We start from the raw sequence: 20,973 nt of genomic DNA, 5'->3' as shown, positions 1-20,973 counted from the left end.
ATGGAGCTAACTGGACCTGGACATTTTTTGGAGGTCATTATTTAATAACTCTGTAATTTTTTCAACAGCTATTGGTTATTTAGATCTTCTATTTCAAGTCTATTTCATTGAGACTTCCAAACAATATACAAATACAGTGTATTTCCCTATACTAATTCATCTTCTCCCCAGCTATTTTATATTCTTCTTGGTCTTACAGGTCTTATTTTATGCTTTCTGGTTTTTCTGCTCCTTTGAGAGTTCTTTTGACTTGTCTTTTCCTATATGGACTATATTTATCCTCCATCCTCACTTGAAAGCAAATCAGCTTGGTTTAAAGTTATACCATCAGTCACATTTCCTGTTTGACACCTCAAACTATATTGTTCTATTTTTCAATGGCAAAAATCACAAAGTTGCTCTTGACTCCCTTGTAAATAAGATGAGGCCTTAACAAGCTTTTACTTTCTCCCACCACTTCTAATTCTTGGTTGTAACCAGAGTTTTTACATTACATATATTCACTCTTCATATTTTGGACATTTGCTTTGCCTTATAATCACAGGATTCCTTGGGCTAGAGCTTTTAACTGGTACTTAACAACATTATCTTAACTTTCCTCATTCTTTTATTAATTTTTTACCTTTGCTAATTTTCCCCCCTTTGGTCAGCTGTAACAGGTCTAGGATATATGTAGGTGGTGTGTGTATGTGTGTCTTTCTAGAGAAGGCAATTCTCCTTACTTTGTATTTTAGGATCCAGTGCCTCACCATGTGTCCATATCTAGTGCTTGCATTATTGACTAGATTGTTGGGAATTGTAACGACTGGATGTCTAGAAAAGGTTAATGATCATGAGAGAAGCACAGGTATGGCCACTTCAGAGATCAATTTCTTCAAAGAGTACTCTGGTTGTACACATCGTGGCTGGCAAAGATTCAGGTTCTTTGGTATCAACTCATAGCAGAAAGGGATAAAAATCTACTTTCTTCCTTCTACTTCTTGAAAGCTCAGCCCTTCTTACTGTGCCTGACACATGACAACACTAAGTTAATCACACTTCAGTTGTTCAGCTCCATTTCAGACTAAGAATTCCTTAGAGCAAAGACCAATAATTCATTTTTTTAGACTAAGCTGTTATAATAATACTCCATACTTATTAGTACCAAGCACTTTAGTACCTTAATAGGTGCTCAAAAATGCCTAAGCCAAATCTCTAACACTATACACTTTCAGTTGCAACACAAGTTAAATCCACCTCTCTACAATAAATGGGAACCCCAATCCCAGGCTTTTCCCCTAGAAAATGTGTTCCTAGTTAATAATGTAATCTCTCCCAAGAGAGACACCCCCAAGTTTTCTTTTGCATTTCATCTCAGTGTTCACGGACATCCTGTAATCAAATTCCACCCCCGTCCAACAAACAGTGTGGCTGGAAATTGCATTTCCCTTCTCACAAAACAGTAAAGTTGGCGCAACACAAGAGGTTAGGCTGTGGCAATGTGTTCTAATACTGTCTCATACACTTACCTTAGATTAACACTTAAGCTCTGAGACTTAATGTCCCATTTTTTAAAATGTTGTCAATACCGGTCTACTTTGCTAATTTTGTTTTGTTTTGCTGCAAATAAAGCACCTGTGGCAATGTGGACATAAAAATTTATTTTTAATTACAAATTGTGTCATGCAACAAGCATGGAATCTCCCCTATCACCATTACACAAGAGTGAAGTAATGCAGCTGTCGCTTGCCACTTGCAAAAGAAACAGTAAAGGCAGTATTTGTAAGTCAAATACTTGCACTGTCGGAACTATTTGTACTTAAAGGTAAAATTTGATTTAAATGCTTAATTCTTTTACAACTTAATCAGATTAACATTTTGCCCTAAACGTCCCAGCTTTACAGCAGTGAGGCTGCTGACGACCTTTCTTTTCACAAAGGTGTATCCAGAGGCTCACGGGACTCAAGTGACCAGTATTTACTTTATTTTCTTCTGTATTAATGTACTCTTTACCCACCAGAGTACACCTGACATAGAGCAACCAAGAAGTTCCTTTTCATTAATAATGGCCCTATCTTTACAATCTAAAACTAATCATAAACGATTACTTCCCAGCCTTAACCCACATCAACTGATAAATCACTATAATGAAAAACAAGCTTCAGAGTTTTCTCCAGGTATTTAATGCAATATGCAATGTAGCCATATTCCATGAAATGCTGATTACCACTAGGGGGCTGTTGCCCTACTGAATCAAATAAAAGTACTGCAATACAGCTAAAAGCTTTAAGAGAGATGTATTTCTGTTCTTAACCGCTATAATGTAGACAGTCTGATAAATAAGGTTGTCTCTTGTGCTTTTTCTACTGTGGGAGGATATATATTTTATAGATGACACTCACAATCAACTCTACTGGTTTAAGAGTTCTAAATGTTATGTTTACTATAGACCTTTTTTTCTTCCCCATTTAAGATGGGAAGACCCAGCCTTTGGTATAAGTAACTTATAATTTCCATGGCAATATTGAAATGATATCATTAGTGTTCACTGTCAGTTGTGTAGTCTTTTGGTAAGGGGGTGGCCAGAGCCTCTTTGCTCTCAGTAAGTGCTCGGGGCTGATGGATAAACACACTAAATTTAACACCCTGGTTGTTGGCGGCTCTGACAAAACCACTATTGGCAGTCATCGTGATGGCTTTTAGAGTGTCTCCTGTCCCAAAAATTGTTAACGAGCGGCTATTGATTTTTGAACTGGCCACTAGTCTCAAGGCACGCTCCGAAGGCTGGTCTGGTACCACATTAATTTTTTTAATTAGCATCGTGGCCCTCTCTCTCTCCCCAGGTCCTCCTAAGGTATCTAGAATAGACTGAAAGTCCTTGACAGCAGATTCACAAGCAAACAACTCCTTGTCCTTCATAAATGCCTCCAGCTGCGGTAAAACCTGCTCCTTCTTCTCTTGCTCTGCTTGTTCTGTGAGCACTTTTTCTTTGAAGATAAAGTGGCAGCCTCCATAGCTGAGAGCAGATACATATGTGATTAAAGTAGTAATGTTCAGATTTACCCTTTTGCACACATCAACCTTAATTTCCGTTGGAAACGCAACACTTGCTAGTATATTTTCTCGGTCTACTCTGGTCACTTGCAAAAGTTCAGGGCCTTCATCATTAGACTCACTTTCGCTTGGCTGGAGCTCTTCAGGATGATCTAACAGAGAGTTAACTGCTTCTATGTCTCCTCTCACCGATATGCCCATTTCTTGGAGCTTCTCCGCCATGGTGCTGGAGACACTGTTGTAAAACGCAAAGATGATGTGAGGGTTGCTATACTGCACTGGCTGCTGGTGACTGGCCTGGAGGAAGTCTTCAGCCTGCTCAATGATGCTTTTGTCACCATACTGGCCCCTGCCCAGCCAAATGTTATGTAGAGCTTCAGCCTTGCGGCCAATGGCTTTCACCCATGTATGACCGCCATTTGCAACTACATCCACCACAAGGGTCTGCTTTTCTCCCAAGGTATCTGTGTAACCAAAGACATGAAGAACACTGACAACTTCTTCCAAGTTTTCTGCTGATTCCACAATGGCTCTTAGGTGCGTTAGATTAGTGCTCTGTAAATGGGATTCCTTAATAGCTACTTTCCCAGCTTCTACTTTCTGCAAGAATTTTAATTCTGCCTTCAATTTGCTGCACAGCTTTGCACCACCTTCTATGCCACCTTTCCTTGATCGAGAAAGTGATTCTGCTCTCTTGTTCAGTTCCTTGGCTATGGCGATTCGTTCACAGAGCATGGAGTGTGCAGACATGCTGACAGCATTATTCCTTTCCTATGAAAAAGAAACAGAACAAGACAAATTGAAATAGTCCTCAAAAATCACGGCAATCAATTCTTCACTGAGGATTATAGAAGTTCACTCTAGCAACAAAGCTCACGGAGGCTGAGTCTTTGAACCTCATTTGGGGATGGATTTGGGGATGACTGATTTGGGAGTGACTCCCTCCTCTGACAACTAAGGATGATACATGTATTACTGAACTCTTCTTTTCTAGGCTGGATTCTGACACACTTTTTAGACCTTTATTTCTTCAGTTTGAAGGTCATACTCATTCGTCATATTCAGGACGTCCCAGGTCAGAATGAAGCGTAGCTGTCCCACAATCTACTACATGAGGGGTTCCCTCAGCAGCAGCTTTACTGTTGGGGGGTAGAGCAATTTTAATAAAAGGCTTGGAAAGTGAAGAGAACGTGAATAAATTAAAAGTGACTCGCAGGTTCGCAAACTGTCCAAACCGACACTGTAAGCCTTTCCAACCTCCTCCTCCGGGGTGAGCCGGTCTCCTTCGCCCGGCTGCCTCGTGCCCTGCCACCGGCTCACGGGGCGCCCGCCAAGGTCCAGGCTGCCCCGCTCCTGCGTCTGGCGTCAACACAGCACATTTCCAAAGGGCTAAGGACCCCCCACCCCGGCGCCAGCTCGCAGCAGGAAGGACAAGCCCGAAGATGAACTAGACCCAGGAGCGCAGCCCGTGACGCCCCGCAGGTCTGAGGAGCCTTCCGGGGGGGGGGGCGCTGGGCCCCGGAGCCCTGGCGGGGGCGCCCGCACAGCCGGACCCCGCCACGCACACTCGGGCAAGTTCGGGTCCCCGGGAGCGGACCGGCGCCGGGCGGGGCGGCCAGGGCGCGGGCGGGGTGGGGGGAGGCGCGCGGCGGCCCGGAGCCGGCCCCCCTCCCCCCCCCGGCCCAGCCCCCCCCTCGCGGCCTCGGAAGGGGAGCCCCGCTCCCTCCCTCCGCCTCCCCGGCTCCTCACCGGCAGCGCCAGGACCGCGAGCGCGAGCGGGCGGCACGTGCGCGCGCGAGGCCGGGACCCGCCGGGAGCCCTCGCCTGGCGGACCCCACCCCACGCTAGTCGCCGCGGCTGCTCAGCCCTCGCGAGCGCCGCCGACTCGCCAGCCTCCCGCGTCACGTGGCCTCGCGCCGGGTGACGCCGAGCCCGCGAGTCCCAGGCGGCAGCGCGGTCTCCCGAGCGTGGCTGACGCTCACGCGGCGGCCATGTTTGTTGAGGGCACCCGGCTTCCGGCACGCACGCCGCAGGGAGAGGCCGGGGCTTCGCGGCCGCGCGGGCCCGGGAAGGAGCAGGGGTGAAGCTCCGGGGGCTGCGCTTCGTTCCCAGTGGGTCTGCGGTCACTGTAGGAGGCCGAGCCCGCGCTCTAGGTCACAGGCTCGGCTGGACATTCCCTGGGGCGGGAGCCATGCATCTTGGTGGAGAAAACGCCCCGCCGTGCCCAGCTACCCTACTCCCGCTGCCCAGCTCAAACGCCTACCAAGTGGCAGGGTGGTTCCAGAAAGATTTCCAGCTCATTTTAACAGAGGAGGAAATAGGCCGGAAGCGTCTCCATCGAAAGTGTGGGATCAGAGATGTGCCTTTCTGAAAAGAGGATAAATAATCGGATGGCTTCTGAGGGAGAAACTTCTATTAGCCTAACAGGAGTGTCCAAAGTCAACCAAAAGGTTAGGACTCTAGATAAAGCTAATTTCAAAAATTTAAAAGGACTTCAAGTTAATATTAACCGCACGTGTGCCTGCTCCTTCCCCAAGCCGTCCTTGAATGGCAGTCTTAGGGGAAAAAAGCAATAGACCCGCGAAAATAAAAAGAGCAGGAAATGGAGACTGCACATGAGACGTGTCAACGCGTTCTTGGAAGACCAAGGGCAATAACATCATGCAATGCTTAGTATGTTGCAGGCGTTATTCTGAGTGCTTTTCACGTGTTAACTTATTCGGTCCTCTTTGCAAACGGAAAGGTAAATCTATTTTACAGGCAGTCCGCCTCTCTGTGAATGGAGCAGTGGGCAGTGGAGAAAAGTGTCTACAGCAAGCGACTCACGAAGCAGAACCCAGGTGCCCGGAACACCGAAGGGAGGGGCAGGGAGGCAGGACTGAAAATGGGCACTGCTCAAGCCTGAGACCAAACAGCCAAGTGCTCTCTGTTGCAGTGCAGCTGGACAGTTAGCCACCCATCCCCACGCCGAAAACTCGAGTTTACGATGTCGGAGGCAGGGAGTCCGAAGGATTCCAGACACATTACGAAGTGACAGTCTTCTACGGAATGTGAAATACTATTAGCTCCTCCCCTTCCACCCCCCTGCCATCGTCTCCCTACTTTTCTCTGGAGAAACTGAGCAAATGAAAGACCATAAAGTAATGGCTTATAGCAGGATCCCCCCAGTAAGCAGGTGTGGGGCTCACAAACACAGCGCTTCCAAACATTCTTGTTTGGAATTTGAATTAAACAGAAAGCAGAACAAAATGGTTTTTTAAAGTATTCTATAACTTAGCATCCTCAGATGAAAGGTATTGCATTCATAAGACCTGAGGACTTTTTTAAAGGGAGCTGACAAAGAATGTGGGTTTTTTTAATGTTTATTTTTTTGAGAAAGAGCATACGTACAAGCAGGGGGAAGGGCAGAGAGGGAGACTAGAGGATCAGAAGGTGGCTCCACAATGACAACAGAGAACCCTTTGCAGTGCTCATGAACCCCACCATGAGGTCATTACCTAAGCACAAGTCAACTAAGTTACCCAGGCACCCCCAAGGAGTTTTTCCAAAATTAAAACTGTTATCCCCAATGTTAAAATACCAACAAGAGCAGGAAGAATGGGTAAAACTGTACTAGAATGTACAATAAAAAGATAGGTGAAAAATTTAGCAAAAAACACTAGGAAATTTACCAAAACTGAAAGATCTTAGTTTCTACAGTGAAAAGGCCTACTGAGTTAAGAAATCCAAAGACAGGCATGTCATTGTGAAATTTCAAAATGCTGCAGATAAAAGAAAAAGTCCTAAGAACTGCAAGGGGGAAAAAAGTTATACCAGCCAATGGAGAGAGAATATAGTTTCAAACCTGCAACTAGCCTGGATTAGGGCAAAAAGACGGAAGGTTCCAAGCCAGAAACTTCTGAAGGTGTTTGGGGAGCGGAGTGGGGGACTAGAGGACTGAGGAGAGAACTGTTAAGATCACTTGACATGATATATTGAGGAAAACAATATGCAGGCTTTACAATCCTGTCGGGGGAATCTGGGAATTGGTGACAGCTACAGAGAACAGAAAGAAGTGAAGCAGTATCGCCTCCAGGAAGATTATTTAGGAGATGTAGTAATAGTATACATCCATAGCCATAACAAAAACTTTTTTTTTAATGCTTTTTTTTTTCTTCTGAGAGAGAGAGAGAGCGTGAGCAGGGGAGGGTCAGAGAGAGAGGGAGACACAGACTCTGAAATAGGCTCCAGGCTCCGAGCTGGCAGTCAGCACAGAGCCCGACGCGGGGCTCGAACCCACGAACTGTGAGATCATGACCTAAGCGAAAGTCGGACGCTTAACCGACTGAGCCACCCACATGCCCCATAACAAAAACTTTTACACTGAATATGATTTAATTAAACTGAGGCAGAGAGAAGGGAGGGTGGTAGCAGAGTTCTAAATTCCTATCTTGCAGGATATAAAGTTTATACAGTGGCTCAAATTCAGGAACCCAGAGGTAACCGGATAAGCCTACTATCTGCAATATGGAGGAGTGCCTACTGGAATACCTATAAAAGTTCAAAGTGATGAAACTCAGGGTCAGGGCCTTTGATGAAGTATTATCTAACTTCTTAAATACGCTCATGCTTAGCAAGGTATTGCTCAAGTGGAGGTACGTGAGAGGTGGGGTTAAGGGCTGAGTGGGCAGTTTCAGCCCATGAACACATAAAAGCTCTCTTGATCCTCATCTCCCAGTCAGTGCCCAGTGAACCGGCACTCGATAACTAAAAAAGGTCAGTATTACTCTTCTTCCTTAACCCCCCTTTCCAACTCCCTCCTGCCCCCACATGTGGATTTTAAACACTGCCATGCTTCATAGCTAATCATTATTCTGCAAACTTCAGTGAGGAACTAGTAAAGAGGAAGGACAGAGCAGATGGAGGCAAACTTTTTAAGACTGGGTAGATACAAAATGAACTGAGAATGGAGAGAGGCTGTGCACATTAGGAGCGTTGGGACACAGAAGTGTATTAAAAGCAGCTCTACTCCACAAGCTAGAGATGACTGAAGGGCTATGGGGCATTCTGGGATACAGTGGGTCAGAAGACCAAAGAACTGTTACCCAAAAACTGGGATGAAAAGGAATGGCCTAATTTTAAGGTTAATGAAAAGAATAAACTGAGAACAAAGGTAAAAGTGTTCTAGGCAGCTTCAATTGAACTAGGCTTTGTATTTAATGGGGCAAGAGGCGAGAACAGAATATGGGCACAAATCTGCGTCAGTTTTTCCTCCCTTTATTCTGTGGACTTACTGTTAGCCCCCATTATAAATCTTACACACATGTCCCTTTTGTCCTTAATGTCTGCCTTTACTTTACCCTTCTTTGATTTGTAGAATTTTGGCATTCATCTGGCTTTTGAATAGTGGATAGAAGGGAGGGCTTAAGCAGATTCAAAGGCAGCTAAACTTTACAGAGTACTTGACTATGAACCTTGCCTGGCCGTTCATTGGCATCATCAAATTTGTCCTTAGAAAACCCTCTGAGATAATTAACATGTGCAGTCACTTAGCCAGTGAGAGTTAAGACCTGACCCCAAAACCATCGCTTTTTACCACTGTGTTCTCTTTCTAGGGTGCTAGCGTCTGTATGTGCCGAGAGCCCACGAGGACAGATGGTTGGATAAGGCCTTCAAGACAGGCATCTTGACGTTGGGTATCAAGTTGCCATTTTCCACTTTTCACAAGAATCCGGCTGCCACCTAGGCTAAGATATGGTGCTTTTGTGATGTGGGAGCAGAACTGGGAATCCTGACTGAGGAAAGAAAAAGTCCCAGGTAAGACTTTTTCTCCTACACTCACCTAAATCTTAATCAAGATCTCCTGAGCCACATTTAAATCATGGAACTACCTACCCTTATCTTTGTTGTTAAGAATGATGTTCTTAAACTCTGTTCTGTACCAAACTAATGGATGATTTCTCTTATCCTAAGAAGCCTTAAAAAACAAAAACTAAGCAATGTCTTCACGTCTAATGAAAACATAGAGTTCACATTATTTGCCTGTTTGTATGGGCCTTAATTTGAAGCCAAGGTTCTGATTGTACTGAGATTATGTGAATGAGGGAGACCCTTAAGCCATAGTTTTGATGTTTAGGTATTAGGATTTTATTTCCATACTCATGTTTATCCTTGAGTTTAAAAAGTCTAGTAGAACCTAAGGGACTCCTTTTAAATACAGTTACCTGCTTGTGATGGAGAAACCGATAGGAACCAGTACATCATTTTTATCCACTTGCATTACTATCTCCTATAGGAGACTGGCCTGGCGCCCTTCACAGCTCCAGTGCAATCTCAGTGTGCTACGATTTCACTGAACCATGCCTAACGGTGCCTCCCATCTTGTCTCATGAATCCATGAAAGCCTGCAGATTCTCTCAGCTCTGAAAGCAGTGATGTTTACCAAAATCAGCATTTTGCTTTCCTGAAACATGGACAATATCTGACAGTAAAGAGATTAACAAGATTTGACTTAACCAAAATTGCACGAAGGTTAGAGTGTTTCGCCATTCTGCTCAGCAATGTAGTTTCCAGAAGTCAACTGTGACAAAAAGCAGGAAATAACTATTTTAAAATTTTACTAACTCCTAAGAAGCTGAAGTTGGATTTAACAGTTTATTATGATTTATAAGTGTCATTTTAAAAACATCTGTCCATTAAACCATGTAGAAATAAGTATGCAAAAAGTCTGCAAAACAAAACATACTTTAAACATGTTTAAGTAGAGGGATTATTTGAAATTTCGGATTTTTCAGTCCCTTCTTTATCATGCTATTGCAGCCAAGTAATCCTTAACTTCAGTTGGAGTAAGCCTCCTGAATCCGGCTTCATTGCAGATTCCAACCTCAATGTTGTCTTCTGTCATCTGCCCTTCAAAGCTTTCCTATTGAAGAGGGAGGGAAAGAGGTCAGTTTTCAAGCACTTAATTATAAACTCACCGTAAATCCCATTGTTAGAAATTGTGCTAACCTTTAGGGTTAATATGGCTGTATGAATGGCATCTTCAAGTTCCAGGTCTTCATTATATCTAAAGAATTTTTTGAAAAAGCAATGATTTATGGCATGACTTACATTATTTATGGTTATTTACACAAGACAGCAGCAACCTAAGAATTTTTAAAAAACAACAACATTCCTAAAAATACTAAGCTACAGATTAATTCTTTTTTTTTTTTTAATGTTTTTTTATTTATTTTTAGGAGAGAGAGAGAGAGAGAGACAGCGTGAGCAGGGGAGGGTCAGAGAGAGAGGGAGTCACAGGCTGAAACAGGCTCCAGGCTCTGAGCTGGCAGTCAGCACAGAGCCCGACGCGGGGCTCGAACCCACAAACTGCAAGATCATGACCTAAGCGAAAGTCGGACGCCTAACCGACTAAGCCACCCAGGCGCCCCATACAGATTAATTATTTTAGTCCACTCATTGCGATAGCTGTCTGCCAGTAACAAATTGATGCTTGTAACCCTAACAGGAGCATAAATATTTTAATATAATCAGAATGTGGTGGCAGTATTATAATTTTTTTTTAAATAAAGAAATCAGACCTTTGTTAAAATTTTTGTTCATTCTTATAAGGTTTAACTTCATGTGAAATATTTAGACTCACTATTAATGCGTGAAAGGAAAAGGAAGGTGCTTTAGGAAAGATCATAAAATTATGTTTACTGATTAATCTCAGGTCTAAGATTTTTAATAATCATTTAGCATTATGTGAAATATGTACTGAAAGGTTCATCTGCTGGTAATAGTTCATTATAAACTCTTGCCATTCAAAATGAATGTAGAGCATTTTTGGTGGGCCAATGCTGAGGATATAGCTGGAAACAAGAGCGTGACAGCAGATTTTCACACAGTACTCCACTTTTCATCTAGCCCATACGATAATCTATGGTCAATACCAGGAAGTCAGATTCACCATTTTTTTCTGTAACTGTCATAAGGCAAACTGTTGTCACTTAAGTCACTTAAATTTTCCGCCCAAATTTTTACTCCAATTCCAACAATTTTTTCTGAGACTGTAAGAATAAAAACGAAGTAAAAAAATAAGAACTGAACTTAAAAAAAACCCCTAAGAATGTAGAAATAAAAGTTCTTAAGAAATAAATAATATTACCACTTCATGTACTGAAGACTAGGGAGCAGGGGGTGAAGAGAAGGTTTTATTTGTAACTAGGCTAACCAAAAGAGTATTTGAATACAAAGTAATAAATGTATTTAGACCCACGATATTAATTGTTTAAAAACACTGAGAAGCATACAGTGAGCTTGCTAGGAAGTCGTGTTACAGTAAGCCTACCTTTTTTCCAAGAAAGTCTTCCCATTCACATAGTTCTTTCCCATTGCTGTGGCTTTCCACGCAAAGTAAGCTCCCTAATCAGGAAGACAAGAGGAAACATATTTTAAATCATTAATCTAGTTATATCACTCTGCCATTTCTTTTAGGTCTATAAATTTATACAGAGTATTTATTGGAATACAATGAAGTAGGTCACAAGAGGCTATTTAAAAAAAATTTTTTTTATGTTTTATTTATTTTTGAGAGAGAGAAAGAGATATCACGAGTGGGAGAAGAGCAGAGAGAGGGAGACACAGAATCAAAAGGAGGCTCCAGGCTCTGAGCTGTCAGCACAGAGCCCGACGTGGGGCTTGAACCTGTGAGCTGTGAGATCGTGACCTGAGCCGAAGTTGGATGCTTAACCGACTGAGCCACCCAGGTGCCCCAAGAGGCTATTTTTAAAAAGAGAGCTAAACAACAGAGGAACAAAGATACTTCTGGAGGTTATGGAGAAGTTCAGTAACTTGATTGTGGTGACAGCTTTCTCAGCTATTTATATCCATCAAAACTTATCAAATTGTACACTTTGTTTATATGTGATATATGGTTACAATTTTTGTGAATAAGTCCGTTAAGGGAAACAGGTTAACTTACGACAGATAATCAAAAGCAGTATTTCAGCTTATTAGGATTGAAGGGCTCTAAAAATCTGTCATATATATATATGTGTGTGGAAAAAGTGGTGATTAAGTCTTTATCATCATTGCTGAATGAAGTAAACAGAGACAGTATTTCATTAAAAACATTTTGAAGTTTTGGGTGCCTGGATGGCTCAGTCGGTTGAATGTACAACTCTCAGTTTCAGCTCAGATCATGATCTCATGGTTTTGTGAGTTCAAGCCCTGTGTCAGGCTCTGCAGTGACAGTGCGGAGCCTGCTCAGGATTCTCTTTCTCCCCCTCTCTCAAAAATAGATAAATGTAAGTTAAAAAAAAAATTTTTAATATTTCAAAGTTTTAATATTTTATAATCTAATGTTTAATGAAAACAGCAATATGTTGTATATAACACGGCCTCATCTGTTGAAAAAAAAATACATATGCACACGCATAAGAAAAATACTGAAATACACCAAACATTTTTTAAAAGAAACAACTGCCTTCGAAACAGAACAGGGAAGAAAAGGGCAAAAGACGAAGCCTGGATTCCAGTGATGGTGGCTTCTGCTTCCCACTGGGAAGGAAGCTAAGAGGGCTTATCGTTTAGTTTCAGAGGCTCAGATGGCGTAAGAGACACTGTCAGAGCTCCCAGCTTTCCTCAGACAGTTGCAGAGCAGCAGCAGCCTCTATGAACGGCTTCTAATTCAGATACCAATTAGAGGAGACAGACTCACCCACTTTGCAAAACACTGGCTTCAAGAGTTATGTCTGTTTGTGCAATTAGAGTCATGCTCCAAGTCATCCCCAGGATTAAACAGATGGCAGAGTGCAGCACTGTCTTCTAGATACAAATCTGTCATCAAAATATTTCTCAAATATTTCTCAAAGTAACAAGACTCCTCAGACTTAAAGAGATTTGATAACTATTCCAAGGAACCATTCCACTCTGTGAACTTAATGAGTAGAGATGGAAGAAGAGCAGTGAGGGCAGACCTAATGCACCCTCTTCATCAGAAGACTGAATTACCAACATTCTAAATGTGCAAATGCACTACTTCATAGGTTCTAAAGCCCAAATGAAAAAGAAAAAAAAGAAAATACTGCTAAGTTTTAAACTTTTTATGGTTATTTTTTATTAGTTGTTCAAAAAATTCTTTAACAAATCCTTCCACTATGTCTGATGATACTTACAGATGGATCTGACTGAAATAAATACGGTCGCCCCTCATTCCAACCACAAATTAGTAAAGAAACTCCAAATGGACGAACACCACTAAAGAAATGAAAAAAAAATTACTTGGCATCTTCATGGTGTTAAAAATCAACCTAAGGTAAGAATTTATTAATACTTTCAAGTCTTAATAAAGCAAATCATCAGGTAAAATCAGACTTGTAAGTTCCTTAAACAGTACTGAATACTTTTCTGAACAAATCAATTCAAAAACAAATTCTCTTTATGGTACTAAGGAACACTAGTCAAATCATTTTGGTAAATGGAGTGACACAAATTTTGAACTTAATAAGCATGGAGTAACATTTTGTGTCCTAACAAAGGACAACTTCCAACAAATGCAGCTTTTTTCCCCACTAGCTTTAGACATCAGCAAGTAATTTTATACTACTTCATCCACGTGTATACCCAGATTCAAGAGAATTACAATGCATATGGATGTATCAAAGAGCTATTGCTTTCATTATGTGCTTATAATAATTTCTAGTTAGAAAGATAAATCTGGAAGCAGAAATAACTGCCTGCCCATAGGGAAGTGTTTCAATCACTGACAAAAGGGCTTTATCTAAAAGCTGCTTTCTTCTAGTACATCAACAGCAAGAAAACACCCCAATCTCTACCTTAAAAAAAAAAATCCTAGCTCCAAATAAGATCAGAAATATTCATCATAGTAATTTTCCCTACCTGTTCAAAAAATACAGGAATAAAAAGTCCTCTTTTTAAATACACCAACTCTTCTAAAATGGTTTCTTTTTTCTAATTCATGATGCATTTCATGTAATAAGATCAACTTACCCTGACTGAGTATATTCTTGCATCACAGAAGCTACTCTCTGTACCAGCTGAGCTGTGGGAATGGGTTCTTGGTACACGAGATAGTATTGCTGAGCTAGTTTTCGAGCTCTGTGCACAAGCACTCTAACAAGGAAGAAATAAGACTTCATGAAAATCTTGACACTCTGCTCCTTAAGGACTCTTCTTCTACAGGCATATACCTATAGCACAAGTCTTATATGCATTTACGAATAGTAACGATCAGCTCAAAGCCAGTCTTGCTCTTACATCTGATTACAGTTAACTTACACGAAAGCATCAGAGCAACACAGAGGAACTGAGCCACAGGAGATGGGACAGGACAAGGCAAAGGAACAAAATTAGGGACAAGGGGTACCAGTCAGCTCAGTAGTAACAGATTTAGGGTACATATTGGGAGGCTTATCTCCATCCATGGCTTCTTCAAGATTGTGCCCCTTTCCTGAGGGCAGTCACCCTGTCTTTATATCTCAGTCAAGCCAACACACACAAATGCCCACGTGATCTCTCTCTCTCTCTCTCTCTCTCTCTCTCACACACACACACACACACACACACACACACACACACACACACACACCATTTGGGGCATATTTTTCTCACTCTGCTTCAATCTTTTTGCTACCCTGCACTTCAAGGAGTACTCTTAAGAGATTAAGGAACATCAAGAAACTACTTGTAACGTAAAAAAGAAAAAAATGTATTAAAAAACAGTAAGAATATTCTAAATAATCAAATTAGCAAGACAAACAGATGTACCTTTACATGCCCCTGTACTACTGACGTGAACCACGCACATCACCTCATGTAATACTCCATTCCTCTCGGCTGTCCTGTCCTCACACTTTACCCCATCATGCACTGCAGCACCCCTTCTATACAATGGCAACAGGATCCACCGTAGTGAGGCCTGACCACATTCCAGCAACTGTGGCTTTTTCTGACTCCTGAAAGTGAAACTTTGGCTTTGTCTTGTTCCCCCCAAATCAGGAATGAAGTTAGTAATACTCCTTTTACTTGCTAAATGGCAAACATATAAAGTTGCCAATCTCTTTCAAGTTGCTGGTATAACCCTGATATAACAAAGGCCCTGATGTTTCAGTGGCTTTTGAAAATTCTGTCTTTTTGCTAAGAACAAAAATGTAATGGGGAGAACTCTGAATGGTAATGCTTTCTTTTGCTGCCTTGTAACTTTTTTCAAATATAGTCTATTATAACTTGTACTGCTTTGGTTATTAAAAAGCATTAGAGAACAGCAAAGCCTCTGAAAGCCCAGCCCTTGGATGGAAAAAAAGGGGCTGTGATCAGAAAGGAAAGTTCACTAAACAGCAATAAGTACTGGATCTTCTCTTTTACAACGGAGTGGCACTGAGTTATCCTTAAAGCAACCCTTGGGCTGTTCCATGCAGACAGACTAAATTCAGCTGCCAGTGATGCTGCTGCTGCTGTTAAGCAAAGAAAAAGGAAAAGTTGGGGATTAAAGGAAAAACATCCCTTCATTTTTCTCCTCAAAGTACAGACTGCAATCGGTTCACAAAACGGTGAGAAAAGCAAACAGGACAAAGTACCTGTAATCTGGGCCCATGCCGCTATACACCAAGCCTATATGCTTGGTGATTGGTTCCACTTTGTGTACACTTCGCTCGTCATACAGAATGGATTTCTGTTTCTTCTCGGTTGCTAATACCACACCATTTGCAGCTGAAAAACAAAAGTGCTAAATGTTTAGTCACTTAAAGACTCTGCTTCAATAGTTTTCTAAGTATGAATGCATTTTATCCAAATTCTTTTATTTCTTAAAACCTTTTCTATATTAAGATCACTCAAGAAATGATAGATCCAGGACACCTGGGTCCTCAGTCAGTTAAGTGTCTGACTCTTGATTTCAGCTCAGGTCACGATCAGGTTTGTCGGATCAACCCTTGCATCTGGCTCTGTGCTGACAGCTCAGAGACTGCTTGGGATTCTCGCTCTCCCTCTTTTTCTGCTCCTCTTCTGCTCTCTCTCTCTCTCTCAAATTAAATAAAAACCTAAAAAAAAGGTAAACCATGGGGCTCCTGGGTGGCTCAGTCACTTGGTTAAGTGTCCTACTTTGGCTCAGGTCATGACTTTTGTGGTTTGTAGGTTCAAGCCCCACATCAGGCTGAGTGTTGACAGCTCAGAGCCTGGAGCCTGCTTTGGATTCTGTGTCTCCTCTTCCCCAGCTTGTGCACGCGTGCTCTCTTTCTCTCTCTCTCAAAAATAAATAAACATTAAAAAAAATTTTTTTTAAATGGTAAATCCATTTCCTCCCTTACTGGTTATCTCTATTACACTAAGGAATCCGTATAGGAAAATGCATTACCCAATATCTCTTAAAGTATTCCAGGACACCTAAGAGTCTGTACCTTTTAGACTTCTGCCTACTTGACTACTGTTCTTGTAATCTGAAATTTAAAATCCAATGATACAGGCTTTCTTTTTTTTTTTAAAGGGTATCTTTAGCTTAAGTTTTATAATTAACTTCTTCTAAATTATAGAAAGAATAAAAACTGCCACAGAACAGTGATATATTATCAGTGGAAAAACAAAAGAATGCTCATTTTTTTCAATGGGAAAGGCTATTTGTGGGTTATTACAACTAAAAGATAAAGGAGTTGCATTTATTTTGAAAAAAAAAAAATTTTTTTTAATCTTCTTGTACCCATTGGCTTATTACTTTTCTTTAAACTTCAAAATACTGTAAATAAAAAGAAAGAACTATTAAAACTTGGCTGCCCTATTTATTTACACTAGTCACTAATTAATTCCAAGAGCACTTTAGGATAACTATTAACAGGAATCTGAAACGAATGAAACTTTTAATTACCTTTAATTCCCACTGAAGGGGCTCCTCCAGCTACAGCAGCCAAAGCATATTCAATCTGGACAAGTTTACCAGATGGGCTTAAAAAGAAACAAAGGTATTTGCTAAATTCACATATTCTCAAATACGCATAATAGGAGTATCTCTGAGAGCAGATATATAGGTCAAATCCATTAACTAAACACCAAGGAACAGCTGAGTGTTCACATTATAAAGCTGTACAGAAATTGAGGATACCAGGCAATTTGAACACATACAGAGTAAAGCACTTAGCTTTCCTTTTTTTAATTTCTTCCTCCTTTTTGTCTGACTCTTTAAGCAGCATCATTACTACTGTCGCCTTTTACCATTCACCAACCTTGTGACTTCAGGCAAGGTACTTAATCCTGTTGTGTCTCAGTTTTCACATCCGTAAAAGGGGGTAATAGTACTATACCTATTTCAGAGGATTGTGGTGAAGATTAAATAAAGGCATGCCATTTGTTCCTGGCACAAAATCAGCAGCAAGTAAATACTAAGTAGTGTTACTGAGAACATGTAAGTGACTGTTAAATATCAAGCAACAGCATAGATTTCATATTGATGGAGTTCCACATTTTAGAAAGTAGGCATGGCCCGAGATGTAAGACCTAGATACTTATCAGCCACAACAAAATATCTCCTATATAAACTTATTTCTAGAAGCTGAGAGCTGGTGATACCTACCATATCTGATTTCATGGGTTTGTAGCCAGATTCTAGCCCTTACCTGGCTTTTATGATCCTTTATTTGGAACCAGTTATTGAGTTAAAATCATCAACTAATTTCACAGATAAAGTTTCTGATTGAAAGTAATTTGTCCAGAATGACACAGCTTGGTTTGTATCTCTCATCTACTAGTGAAAATAAAACTTGAGTTTCGGTCATTTATCTTCATAAAATTATGGATACACCCTTTGTCACTCAAGCCTCAGCTTGGTTCCAGACACACTGACTCTTAGAATTCAAAAACCCCTCTGACAAGCTAACCCCTCTGTCATGCAATGCATTTCACCCTTGTCTGGTAAACTTTCCTGGTGATCCTTCAGTGTTTAGGAGAAATGCCTTTCATGTCTGTAAGGAAGCTGTCCTGACCACATGGACTAGGCTGAATCCCCCACACTCATGCCTGTGATGCCCCATACTTCCTCTCTGGCTAATATTCATCACACTTAAATTATTCTTACAATGTTCGTCTTCCTCAACGAAGTCTAAATAAGCTGTTTGGTCAGTATCCTAACATATAACCTAGTAACCAGGAGTCCACAATCATTTATCTGACAAAGACACAAGGAGACCTATTTAAAGGATAAGCCGGGGCGCCTGGGTGGCTTAGTCGGTTAAGCGTCCGACTTTCGCTTGGGTCATGATCTCGCAGTTCGTGGGTTCGAGCCCCGCGTCGGGCTCTGTGCTGACTGTCGGCTCAGAGCCTGGAGCCTGATTCAGTCTGTGACTCCCTCTCTCTCTGACCCTCCCCTGCTCACGCGGTCTCTCTCTCTCTCCTAGAAATAAAAAAAAAAAAAAATTAAAAAAAAAAAAAAAGGATAAGCCTAAGTGTGGCAGTTTAAAGAGTTTAGAGACTCTTAAGTGACAAAATCAGTTAACCTGAGTGGAATAACAGTAATAGGTACTTAAATTTTTAAATTTTTAAAATCAGGCTGTAGGTGTTAGTCACTATTTCAGTAATCATATCATGACTCACTAAGTCTATTCAGCTTTCAATTCTCATTCAACGTAAAGCTCAAGTAGACCTGGGGAACATTGTAAAGGCTCAGGTAAACTTAAACCTACCTTCTCACTGTTCCCACAATGACCTACATAAACATCTACTGTTGCATCTTCCTATATGAAAAAGCTCACCCATCTCTGAGCCCACAGAGCAATCAACCATCTTTGTACTCAGTTAGGGACGAGCCCATTCCAAAGCACTAGCACCTCCACGTGGGATGACTGATGTAGTCTTCTAACTAGTTTTCCTCTTTCCCACCCTTAACTTTTATCTCCCTAGTCAGTTACCTGTGTACCAGGTCACTGTCACTCATATCCCATAATAACTTCCCAGCTCACTTAACATAGAAACTTATTCTAGCCTACGGTCGGTCCTACCAACGCTAAATCTTTGCTCACTATACTCTAGCACACTGGCCTTATTATCAATTCCCGTAAGAGTTCAAGCTCTTTCCAACGTCAGGACTGTCATATATTCTTTCTTCTGTCCACAAGTCTCTCTACCCCTAAATTTTCAAATAGGTCCCTCTTTTTCACCTTCTGGTCTCAAAAATCACCCCGAAGCACTGGCTTTTTCTGAGTATCCAATCTACAGTTATGCTTCTTCTTTCAGGATCTTTTAATACAATTCCTGAGTAAAACATTTTCCAGAATGTATTAGTAGACACCAATTTGTTTACTCATTTGTCAATATCCTCAACTGAATGTAATTCGCAAGAACACTTTTCATCCTATAACATAGCCTCATCACTTCCATCATTAAGAGTTTAATTCTGATAACAGGCTAGAAACACATTTTTAAAATCTAAAACAGAGTTGAACTATCATGTTAAAAAAAAAAAGCTTATTTTACTAAAGCTTATTATTACAGAAGGATGTAGCTCCTGATGATACATCATTCTTTCAGCGCCACTTATTCTAAAGAAAGGATTACACTCTCTTAAAGAACCAACTTTGCTTTGCTCACAAATATGAACAGTGACTATTTAGCAAATATTGTTCTCTATGAGACCTTTTATTACAACATTTAATTTCACTCAAGGTTAAAAAATCTTATCACTAAAACTGCCAAGTGTAAGGAAAATATTTTACTATTTTAAGAAGACCATACAGTAATAGAAAATGTATTAATTTTGTCATGAGAAAGAACCCACTTTGAATGTGACCTCAGCTACTCACCTATGACCTTGGCCAAATTACTTAATTTGACCAACCCGTGGTTGGTTCATCTGTTAAGATGTTCAGATAACATTTATCTCACACGGTAGAAAAGAAATGGTGTAAGTGAAGTTGCACCCACACAGAAAAGTACTCGCAACAAGTTGGATTCTGCTTGCCTTCAGCTGCCAAACATTTCAGCTAAATGGGAAATTACCGATCCGTAAGAAAGTGATCAAACTGAATCATTACCTGGTCGATTTATTAAACCCTTCGCTGATGGTTTTCTTACATTGTGAATAGTTTATCTCCACTGTTATTTCGAAAAATATACGTATTATCTTAATCCTTTGTTCTAGAATAGAAAAGCCTACAATCGTTTGCAAAGTAAAGACACTCCCTTCCCCCCCAAACGTAAATGTAGTCTAGAAGTTTGGGGCCCACAAACACTAGGTGACACAGAGAGATTAGCGCTTTCGCTTTTAGTCCTTCAACTTCTACAGGGGCATGGAAGAAACCGAAAGCGGGAAGGGGATTCTAAGCACCAAATGGAGGCTAAGACTCAGACCAAAGTGTAACGGTGAGGTTTTCCGAAGAGAAAAGGGGACCTCAAGAGACGTGACCACGATTCTAAGCTCCAGAAGCTCCCCAATCAGGCCTTCTAGGGTCAGGAAGGAAATCCTGAGTTCCGAACGGGACACCCGGAGACAGCTAATCCGAAACTGCCTCATTCTCTAGTTTCCAAACAGAAAGCAAATCCCTGGTCGAAGGCCTTACCCTCCCGCAGCCCCAAGGTCGCCCTGGATCCCCCAACCCGCGTCCCGCGGCTTCCCGGCATCGGGGCTTTCAGGCCGCAGGCGGGCCGAGCAAATGACTTTGCAAAGTCGCGTTTCCATCTCTATTTCCTCCTGGGCCCCCCGGAAGCACTGAGCCAGAGTCTAGGCCGGAAAACAAAACTCGGGGCGGGGGAGCTCCCGCAACCTCGACCACGCGCAGGGCTTGGGTGCCCCTTCCGTACCTGAAAGTTGTCAGCGAAAAGCTGTAACCGCGCTCCGCCATCTTTCCCTGGAGTGCCGAAGCACATCCGCACACATGCGCACTGCGGCCGCTTTCTTTCCATTTCCCCTCCCCGCTCCTTCCTTCTTCTCTCTCTGATTGGAGGAGAGGCAGAGCCGCTCCAGGGGTCCGCTGGGCGTTG

The 20,973-nt window shown here is 41.7% G+C and overlaps 2 protein-coding genes across 2 annotated transcripts; both read right to left on the bottom strand.

Moving 5' to 3' along the window:
* Nucleotides 1-1,619: 1,619 nt before the first annotated feature.
* CUNH7orf25 (chromosome unknown C7orf25 homolog) lies at nt 1,620-4,919 on the bottom strand. The gene is made up of 2 exons (XM_039237974.1): nt 4,783-4,919; nt 1,620-3,804 (listed from the first exon to the last, which is right to left on the bottom strand). The coding sequence occupies exon 2, from the start codon at nt 3,781-3,783 to the stop codon at nt 2,518-2,520; it is 1,266 nt and encodes a 421-aa protein (XP_039093905.1). The 5' UTR covers nt 3,784-3,804; nt 4,783-4,919; the 3' UTR covers nt 1,620-2,517.
* A 4,728-nt stretch (nt 4,920-9,647) lies between these two features.
* On the bottom strand, nt 9,648-20,901 carry PSMA2 (proteasome 20S subunit alpha 2). The gene is made up of 8 exons (XM_039237983.1): nt 20,794-20,901; nt 16,874-16,950; nt 15,594-15,726; nt 14,008-14,130; nt 13,173-13,254; nt 11,345-11,418; nt 10,021-10,078; nt 9,648-9,934 (listed from the first exon to the last, which is right to left on the bottom strand). Exons 1-8 carry the CDS (start codon nt 20,832-20,834, stop codon nt 9,818-9,820), a joined length of 705 nt encoding a protein of 234 aa, XP_039093914.1. The 5' UTR covers nt 20,835-20,901; the 3' UTR covers nt 9,648-9,817.
* Between the last annotated feature and the right edge of the window lie 72 nt (nt 20,902-20,973).

Source organism: Hyaena hyaena, unplaced genomic scaffold (genome assembly GCF_003009895.1).
Source record: "Hyaena hyaena isolate Hyena2069 unplaced genomic scaffold, ASM300989v1 scaffold_133, whole genome shotgun sequence".
In the NCBI taxonomy this organism is placed as follows: domain Eukaryota; kingdom Metazoa; phylum Chordata; class Mammalia; order Carnivora; family Hyaenidae; genus Hyaena; species Hyaena hyaena.
This window is presented reverse-complemented; position numbering and strand designations above follow the sequence as displayed.

What these genes read in the sequence shown, in the direction of transcription:
- CUNH7orf25 (XM_039237974.1), bottom strand. Translation starts at nt 3,783, where the DNA reads ATGTCTGCACACTCCATGCTCTGTGAACGAATCGCCATAGCCAAGGAA.
- PSMA2 (XM_039237983.1), bottom strand. Translation starts at nt 20,834, where the DNA reads ATGGCGGAGCGCGGTTACAGCTTTTCGCTGACAACTTTCAG. An exon ending in TATTTCAGTCAGATCCATCT is followed by an intron (nt 11,419 to 13,172) that starts GTAAGTATCATC and finishes CTTCCTGATTAG; the next exon opens with GGAGCTTACTTTGCGTGGAA. An exon ending in CAGCCATATTAACCCTAAAG is followed by an intron (nt 9,935 to 10,020) that starts GTTAGCACAATT and finishes CCTCTTCAATAG; the next exon opens with GAAAGCTTTGAAGGGCAGAT.